General features: G+C 62.9%; 1 protein-coding gene across 2 annotated transcripts; it reads right to left on the bottom strand.

Moving 5' to 3' along the window:
* Window positions 1–432: 432 nt before the first annotated feature.
* On the bottom strand, window positions 433–8,037 carry B4GALT2 (beta-1,4-galactosyltransferase 2). Of its 2 annotated transcripts, none has more exons than XM_065071615.1 (7): window positions 7,939–8,037; window positions 4,281–4,668; window positions 3,677–3,912; window positions 3,415–3,605; window positions 3,070–3,192; window positions 1,924–2,028; window positions 433–1,754 (listed from the first exon to the last, which is right to left on the bottom strand). In XM_065071615.1, exons 2-7 carry the CDS (start codon window positions 4,594–4,596, stop codon window positions 1,604–1,606), a joined length of 1,122 nt encoding a protein of 373 aa, XP_064927687.1. In that variant the 5' UTR covers window positions 4,597–4,668; window positions 7,939–8,037; the 3' UTR covers window positions 433–1,603. The 2 variants fall into 2 exon arrangements, with proteins under 2 accessions (XP_064927687.1, XP_064927686.1); XM_065071614.1 differs by lacking the exon at window positions 7,939–8,037 and adding an exon at window positions 6,992–7,181.
* Window positions 8,038–8,715: the final 678 nt, after the last annotated feature.

An 8,715-nucleotide genomic window follows, 5' to 3' on the forward strand; every position in this document is an offset into this window, starting at 1 on the left:
GGACCATGGGGGATGGATTTAGAGAGTGGGGTACCATGTCCCATGGGTGCAGCCCTTTTCCCCCTTGGATGCCCAGGACTGGCACTGAGCCTCCAGGCTGGGATGCTCCCTTGCCAGGCCTGGACCTACAAAACCAGCTGGAGCAAAGGCAGAGGCTGTGGGACAGGGGCTTGACCCTGCACGGGGAGGGCATTGTCCCCAAGGAGGGAAGCAGCAAGCATCCCACAGAACAGTGAGGGCAGCTGGCATTGCCCCATGGGTGCCATGGGCACCCTGCAGGGCAGGAGTCCGCAGTGCTGTCCCAGGTAAGCTGGGGGGGACTCTGCCTCTCAGCTCCCAGCTGGAGGTGGCAGGCAGGGCTGCCCCCCCCCAGCCCAGATGCTGAAACTGCCCTGTCCCGTGGTGACACCCCCCAGGCCCACACACCCTGCAAACTTTTCAAACTTTTATTAAATACAAAAACCCTGGTCTCTACGACCGAACGCTGCATTCAACGTACGCTCAAAAAAAGGGTCAGACATTCAAATGTACAAAAGTCGCCGGTGCCCCCCCCGGCATGCTGCCCCACTCCCAGCCCCACTGTTCCCGGCTCCCCGCGGGGTGTGGGGTGGTACTGGGGCTCCCAGCCCCATGGAGGGGCACAGGGCTCCTGCCCCAGCCTCTCCTGTCCATAGTCCCCCCACTCCAGATCAGGAAGGGGGAAACTGGAGAAGGGTAAGACCCCCAGTGGTCTCCAAACTGCCTGTGGGGCACCCACTGCTGCAGGGAGCCATGGGGCAGCCCCTGCTGCACTAACCCCCACCAAGAGGAGCTGAGGGCGTTCAAATCAGCCCCATGCCCCAAAAGAGTGGGAAAGGTGGGTGAGGGCGGGCGCAGACAGAGGGGCTGCACACACACGCGACATCTGCCTTTGGGGACGGGGGACAGGATACATCCGTCACCCCCCAGCCCTCGGGGAACTGAGGCACAGCGAGGGGCATTCGCTAACTGGAGGTCTCTGTTTGGCAGAGCTGAGACAGGGCCCGGCTCTAAGCACCAGACTAAAGCAGAGGAAGACAGCGAGCCATGTCTGCGTGCCCAGCAGTGCAGGCAGCACCCTCGCCCTGATCCTGCCTGCTTGAGGGGGCCTGGGCTGCTCCCACCCTGTTCCAGGGCAGCAACAGCTACAGTGCTGGTGAAGGGGGAAGCCTGCACCCCGCTTCTCGCAGCACTGGTGAGGACCCCTCCAGCTCTCCCAGAGCAGTAGGATCTCACCCTCCCCGCCCGGGGCGCAAGCAGGAGGTGGCGCAGGCAGAGGGCTCCTTGCCAGGGTTGGGGCTGCCCCCTCCCTCTGTGCCAGGAGCCACACGCAGGGCAGCCAGGTTTGTCCGCCAACACACCGAGTATGGGGCGGGGGTCCTGCAAACACACTCGTGGGGATGGGGGAACAGAGAAATCCTGGGGAGCAAGGGCGGGCTGGGGGGGCAGCCATCTCCAGAAGGCAGCAGAGTAGGCAGAAAACATCCCCACCCAGTCCTGGCTCTCGAGCCGGGGCAAAGCCCAGTGTGCCCAACCAGCCTGGGCACAGAGCCGGCTCCCAGCGGCTCTGTCGGCAGGGCGAGCGCTAGCCCCGGGCCAGGCGGGGGGGCGGCCTGCCGATCTCCACCGTGATGTTGGTGTACATGGGCTGGCGTGAAACCTCCACCAGCCGGTACTGCAGCGAGCTGATGCCGTCCCGCTTCATTGTCATTTTGGTGTTCTGGATCTTGGTGAATCTGGTGGAAATGGGAGCGGGATGAGGTTGGAGGGAGCTGGGGGGGGGCTGCCATAGCGCCGGCAGTGCCGGACCTCCATGTAGGTGAGCAGAGCAGGAGAGCCAGTGGCCAGAAGTGGCCCAGCGATGGCCCGGTGTCCCAGCTGCCCAAACCCCTGAGGCTCACTCACCTCTGCGGGTTGGGCTCGTTGTGTTTATCACGTTCGTGCTTGATCATGCGGTACCTCCCGATGCGGATGTCGGGTCTCGACACCTTCATGCCATTCAGGGAGATGCTGTGGGCCAAGAGCAGAGAGGGACCAGTGTGTGGGCACCAAGGTGCGAAATTCCCCAGCGCAAAGACCTACGGGGTCAACCCCCAGCCCAAATAAACCCATCCCCGGTAAAGAGGTCTGTGCCAAGCCAACCTGAGCAAAGCCAGGTCATGGCTGAGCCAGTGCTACAACCCAGGATGCCACATGTCCCACGGCAGAGCGTGCCTAAAGCCCCACTCCCGCCCCGTGACCTCTGGCTCCGTGGTCAGCAGCTGCAGTCAGCCCTTGCTGTTTACGTTCTTCACATGCCAGTGCCCAGCCCATCCCTCGGGGCACTCCCCACATGTCAAGGGCTGTCTGAATCCCTCTGAGAGTTCCACAATGCTGCTTGCCCCCTATCCTGAGCCCTTGGATGGAAAGTGTGACTGTGCCACCTGTGTCCGTGGCACGTGCGATGACGGTTTTGCTTGCCTGGCCTACATGGGCTCGTCGTGCACCACCAGCCCAGGCACTGTGATGGGGGAACCCGTGGGAGATGAGGCAGCAGCCACCTCGCTCCAGCACCCAAGCACCCAACTCAGGGGGTGTGTGAGGGGACGTGGCTCCGGCTCTGTGCATGGCTGTGCTGCGGCCTGCCGGCTGCCAGCAGAAATGCCTGTTAGGCTGCTGCACGGTTGCCATTGAGACGCTTCCAGGCTTCGCATCCCAGCCCTGGATGCTTCCAAGTTTAGCAACCTGGCCCTCACCTGGAGCAGAGCCCACCGGTGCAGTTCATACCGTGGCAGGAGGGGGACAGCCCCCCCATGCCAGGGGTGGTTCAGCCACAAGGAACGCACGTGGGTGGCCCCCAGTCCCCTAAGGCCCTGAGAGGGGCTAGTTCAATCCGTGAGGGTCACCAATCCTCAAGTTGGAGGGTAATTAAATCCCTCCCTGCCATGTGGCATGCCCCATGCACGTGCCCCACAAAACCAGGAACCCCAGCAGTGGTCAGGGCGCCAGGGGAGAGCAGGGACCCCCCAGAACAACCCAACCAGCTGGTGCTGGTGAGGGGTTGGCACCTACCGGTTAAAGATGTCATCATCCTCTCCTCCCCAGCCCCAGTACTCATTGGGAAAGCCATTAATCTTCAGAAACTGGGACTTGCTCAGCCCAGAAACACCACCAAAGTAGCCAGCGTAGGGCAGCCTGTGGGGTGAAAGCAAACAGCTCAGCCCCCAGGGACGGGCAGGGATGGGGGTCAGCCCCACCTGGACCCCCAGGGACAAGCACCAGCCCTACCCTGCGTCACCAACCTACACATGGCTCTGCACTCTCTCCCATCCCATGTCCACAATTCAAGCCAGTTGGTGGTCCCAGCATCATCCCAGCCTGGCCCAGGGAAACACCCCAGCCCCACAAAGCACCCACCTGAACCCAAACTTGTCCATGCCAACAGCAAAGTGCCGTGGCTGCTCATAGCAGCGATAGAGGTTGCGGTCGTCCATGGGGATGAGGTCCACGTCGCTGAAGATGAAGCAGTCGTACTCCTCGTCATCCTTGAGGGCCTCCAGGAACCCCACGTTGAGCAGCTTGGCCCGGTTGAAGGTGTCCTCACCGAACTGCAGGGCAGAGCTCAGCAATGCCCACCTGTCTAACCAGCCCCACCAACCCCTTGCCCCTGCCCCCTCACCTGGTTGATGATGTAGATGCCGTAAGCCACCTTCTGCCGGCGCAGGATGGGGTGCAGGTAGTGCAGCCAGTACTTGAGGTGGTGTTCGCGGTGCCGGAAGGGGATGAGGATGGCCACCTTCTGCCGGGGCAGGCAGTCCGGGGGGGTGTACTTGCCACCCTGGCGCACGTCAGGGTTCTCCCGCTGCACCCGCTCCATGCTCATGGGAGAGCTGAACTCGATGAGAAGGCGTCCAACTGCAAGAGGGAGGGCAGGGTGATTTCCACTGGATGGGACACGGTCTGGGTCATGGCGACCCATTGCTCCCAGCCAGGCTAGTAATACAAACAGTGAGGGGGATCTGCAGGGGTGACTGGCACTGCTGACGGCAGAGGATGCCCAAAACCCTTCCCAAATAGGGGCAGAGAGACTGGACAAGCCACTAACAAAACCTGAAGAAACCAGCTGTCCTGGTACCAGTTCCAGGCTGGGGTTTCTACACTGCTCCACCCCTGGGACCACCAGGAAGACATGCCCAAGACCCAGGGGACGGGGATGCCACCCATGAGCCCCATGCTGGGAGCGAGAGTCCAACTGCCCCTCCTGCTCACCCCACACATCTCACCTAAACCGGGAGGCATCTCCTGGCAGGGCTGCAAGGGCTTCTCAGTAGCAGTCTGGTTGGCACTGGGCTTGGTGCTGGGGGACGGAGCCTCAGCACCGGCTGGCCCGTAGCTGGGGACAGTGCCGTTGGGGCGGGAGGAGTTGGAGACGGGGTGGACGCGCGAGGCATTCCTGGTGTTGAAGCGGCTGAAGAAGTCCAGGTGCTGCGCGTAGACATCGAAGTAGAGGATCATGATGATGACAAAGTGGAGCAGGCAGAGCAGCAGCACAGCCTTGCAAATCCTTTCCAGGGTCACCCCCAAGAGCAGCCTGGTCATCTTCTGGGCATGGGCAGGCGGACATGTGCGCTCAGCGGGGCAGGGGGGACGGCTCCAGCCACGGTCCTGATCCTGCCGAGACACCCTGTGCTCAGGACACCACCAGCCTGAGCCCCCAGTCCTGGTCCGAATGACACTGAGGCAGCAGGAGCAATGCAGGCCTGGTGCAGAGGTGATGGGCTCACAGCATGGAGAGAGCTCCCCGCGGGGGACACTGCGCTCAGACCCCTGCTCTGAAGGCACAGCCGCAGAAACATGAGAGGTCCCCAGCAAGGACACAGCAAGTGTCCTCCCTGCTTTCCAAAGCCCAAGACCAGGCCAGACCCACTCCCCACCCCTGTCACCTCCCCAGCAAGGGACAAGGTTAGCCCCCCGAGTGCTGCTAAAAGCCTCCATGGAGGCTGGGCCCTTGGAAAAGGTCACACTGTCCAAACCACAGCCAGCCTGGGGTGTCCCAAGGGCACCGTGGCTGCCCCCACCAGCCCAATATCTGGTCCCCATCTTGTCCGCCCCACAGCACTGCACCCCATCAGCGGCACCGAAGTGGGGCTGGCGGTGAGCGCCATGTCAGCGGGGGCCCTGCTCGGGGCACCCTGCTCGGTGAACAGCTGCACGGCAGACACCGAACCCAGACAAGCAGGGTGTCCCTGAGCCAGGGTGGGGGTCTCTGCCGCGTCCAGGGGAGTCCAGCTTACAGCCAGCGGTGTGGGTCCTCTCTCCTGCTGCCGGCACCAAGGCCACCTGGCACTGCCAGGAGCCGCAAGAAGCCAGGGTCCCCTTATCTCCCACGTGACACCTGGAGCTGGGCCAGAGCCCTGCTGGGAAGGCAGCCGGGAGAGTCACCAGAGCCCCAGTCGAGCCAAACTGTCCGGCCCTTCCCAGCCCTGGGACTGCTGGGGCTCGGGCCGCAGCACGGCCATGCATCCCCATTCCTGCCCTGGCCCCTGCTCTGGTCCCTGCTCTCAGGGAAGCTGCTAGGACAGGGCAAGGCAGGCACAAGGGACACCCACAGGGGTTCACAAGGTCCTGGGGACCCTGGGACAGTCCCGTGCTGCTGCAGGGACCCCAGGGGTCCCCAGCAGCCAGGAGCTGTGGCAGGACCCCCCGGCAAGAGCGCAGCTAGGACCTGAGGGTGCTGGCACCCAGCCCAGGGCCTGGGCCAGCCCACCAGCAGCTGCCAGCCCTGGCCAGTGGGGCTCCCCGGGGAGCCGTAGGGCACCGAGTTGGCAGTGACGGCAGCACCGGCTGGGAGCAGGGATCAGAGCCAAGGTGTGCAGCAGGACCCCCCGCCCAACCCCACTCCGGCTGCCCTCTCCCAGCCGCAGGGCTGGCCCCGGCAGGCTGTGGGGTGCTGGCACGAGCCCACGGCAGGCAGAGAGGTACTGGAAAAGGCTCTGAGCCCAATACCCCAGATGTGTCCACCCTCTTTCTCCACAGGATGCAGAGCGGGGTCCCCGTGGGCAGAGGTCTCCTAGCACGCACGAGCACCCCAGTCCCTCACCCTCTTGTTTTCTCCCAGAAAGTCGCTCTCTGGAAGAAGCCAGCTTTGCCGTTATCTCCCAAACCTTCTCACAGTCACAGTGCCCTGTCACCCGCACAACCCTTGATGTTGCGACCTGACTGCCCCCAGTGCCTGCCAGAAATCCTCCCCAAAAAACCTCACAGCACATGGAGGGGCAGTGTCTCCACAGACAGGTGGGGAGGTGCTATGGAAAAATAAGAGTGTGGTTTAGGGACCCTTCAGCAGGGCGGTCCATGAGGCGAGTAGAACGCGATGCTCCATGGGAACAAAAGCGAAGCACTCCATCGATCGGCAGCCACGGGATGCCATGAACATGAGTGGGCTTAAAAGCACCTGCTAAGCTGGGGACAACGAAATACAATGTTATCCCCATTAACACCACAGCATTTTTGCACGGTGTGAGAGGCCAAAAGCAAGGTGGGGTTGGGTAGCTGGTCCCCAGGGGTTCACCCCAGTGTGGTGTGTGCCATGGGGCCGGCGATGCTTGTTTTGGAGGGGATGCTCGTCCCTACGGGCTCCATCCTTGTTCCTGCAGGACATTCCTGGGCTGGGAGAGGGGAGGCATGGGGTGAGCCAATAGTAGCCACCAAAGGTGGCTCCAGGGCCATCGGCTCCCCCCGCACCTCCCCTTTCCCAGCCAAAAGCAGGGCGAGGGGGCACGTTCAGCTCAACCAAGCCCCCCTGATTTTTTCCCAGTCCCCAACACACACAAAAACTTGTTTAAAAACGGGAAACAACGCCAAAAAGAGGCTTTTTCCCGAGCCGGGGCGGTGCCACCCATAAGCGACCGGGATCGGATCCCCCCGGGTCGCATCCCGGGGCCACCCCGCGCCTCCCCCACCCGGCCAGGCCTGTCCGCGCCGCTCTACTCACCGCGGCCTCGGGGCTGCCGCGCCGCCCCGGCGCCGGTCAGCGGCCCCCGCCGCCTCCTCCTCCTCCAGCCCCGGCCGCCGGCCCGCGGGCTCCCATGCCCGGGGCTGCGGGGGGGCCCAGCCGGCCGGGCCGCCGCACTACCGAGAACCGCAGGGAGACGGGGCCGCGCCCGCACGCCGGCTCCGCCCGCCGCCGCCGCACCGGGCGGGGCCGCCGCCGCCGACCGCCCCGCGCTCCGGGGCCGCGCTGCCGCCGGGCGAGGGCAGCCCCGCGGGGACCGGGACCCCGCGGATGCAGTTCCCCCGGGATGCTCGATGCCCTCAGCCCCTGGCGCCAAGCCCGGCACCGGGGACTCTCCGCGCACCCCCGGGGACACCGGGACAGGCTCTGTCGGTGTTTCTTCCTTTCCGCTGCGTTTTCGGCAGCGCTTTCGCTGACCCACCCTGGGCAACTCCCGCGTCTGCGAGTGTTGGTGCTGGCTCAGCACCCATTACAACCTATTTGTGGCTCCTTTCTCCCTCTCTTCCATGTTTCTTGGTGTTTCCTAGCAATGAGTTTCATTCTCCCAACCACAACAGCCTCACTGAAATATCTTGGGCTAGTCCCACTGTGAGTTGGGTCCACCACAAGTAATTTTTGCACAGTCCGCAGCCTTCCCCTTCTTGCCAGCCACCCCACAGCGTCTGTGCCTGTTTCGAGCAGCCTCTGTCCTCCGAGGCCTCTCCTCATGTCCCGTGCCCGGCTGCTTACACAAGCGAGGGCTTTCCCTCTGCCCTGCAGCAGCTCCCTTCAGAAGAGACAACCTTACAGCAGAGACCGGAGCAGCACCCAACCAGCCCAGCCCTCCTCCAGGCCTCCAAGCGAGCCCTGCTGAAAGCTGTCCAACTTCTGCCTCCAGATCTTGATTTGGCTCTTTGGTAGGTGGCATTTCCCCCATGAGTACTTACACGCAGTCACCAAATCATCTTCCAACTCCTGCTGCCGCCACACCTAAGTGAGACGAGGTGCAAGATGCTGGAGCCCCACTTAAGCTTTTTCTCCATGCTTGAGCAGCAGGTATGCAGCACACCCAAGTGCCTACACCTAGAACAAGGGAGTGTAGGGCATGCTTGCCTCACCGCCACCAGCTGCAGGAGAGGGGCTGTGGGCCACCTAGGCTACCATGCGATCAGCTTTGGTGAGTCTCATGTCCTCACAAGGGACCTGTGGACTAGTCTGAGCCTGTTCCCCTGCCAAAGCCATGATATGCACAGGTGGGACTTGGAGGGTGGAAAAGCAACTTGAAGAAGGAGATTTCTGACAGCAAATGGTTTTCTCTGAAGCAAAGGCAGGGCAGGGTGAGACCCCTCACTGCAGGACAAGTGGGCGAGTCTTTCAAGAAAGCTGTTAACCAGGAAGATGATTAATTAATGGAGCAGTTTCTCTACCACCAACACAGGCTGTCCAGCCCCAGGCACCTCCTTCCTGACAGCAGCCCCACGAGGTCGGCGCAGGTCTGACAGGATGGCCCTGCAGCTCCCAGCGGCTTCAGACACCTCTGGCCCACAGCAGTGGCAACACCAGGGCTAGTGATACAGCGTTCATGCAGGAGGGGCAAAACTCTGCCCCCATCTGACACCCTTTCTTCTGAGCAGGCAGGGCCCAGCGTGTGTCCCTGTCGTTATGTGGGGTGTGCATAGCTCCTGTCACAGCCTCTAGCCCCAGAGCAGTCGGCACAGCTGGCC

The sequence above is a fragment of the Columba livia genome, chromosome 8, assembly GCF_036013475.1.
Source record: "Columba livia isolate bColLiv1 breed racing homer chromosome 8, bColLiv1.pat.W.v2, whole genome shotgun sequence".
Taxonomy (NCBI): Eukaryota; Metazoa; Chordata; class Aves; order Columbiformes; family Columbidae; genus Columba; species Columba livia.

Excerpts from the sequence above, each read along its gene's own strand:
- B4GALT2 (XM_065071615.1), bottom strand. The coding sequence starts at position 4,596 with ATGACCAGGCTGCTCTTGGGGGTGACCCTGGAAAGGATTTGCAAGGCT. Across the intron at positions 3,913-4,280 it reads GGAGATGCCTCCCGGTTTAG|TTGGACGCCTTCTCATCGAG; the intron begins GTGAGATGTGTG and ends TCCCTCTTGCAG. Across the intron at positions 3,193-3,414 it reads ATGGACAAGTTTGGGTTCAG|GCTGCCCTACGCTGGCTACT; the intron begins GTGGGTGCTTTG and ends TTCACCCCACAG.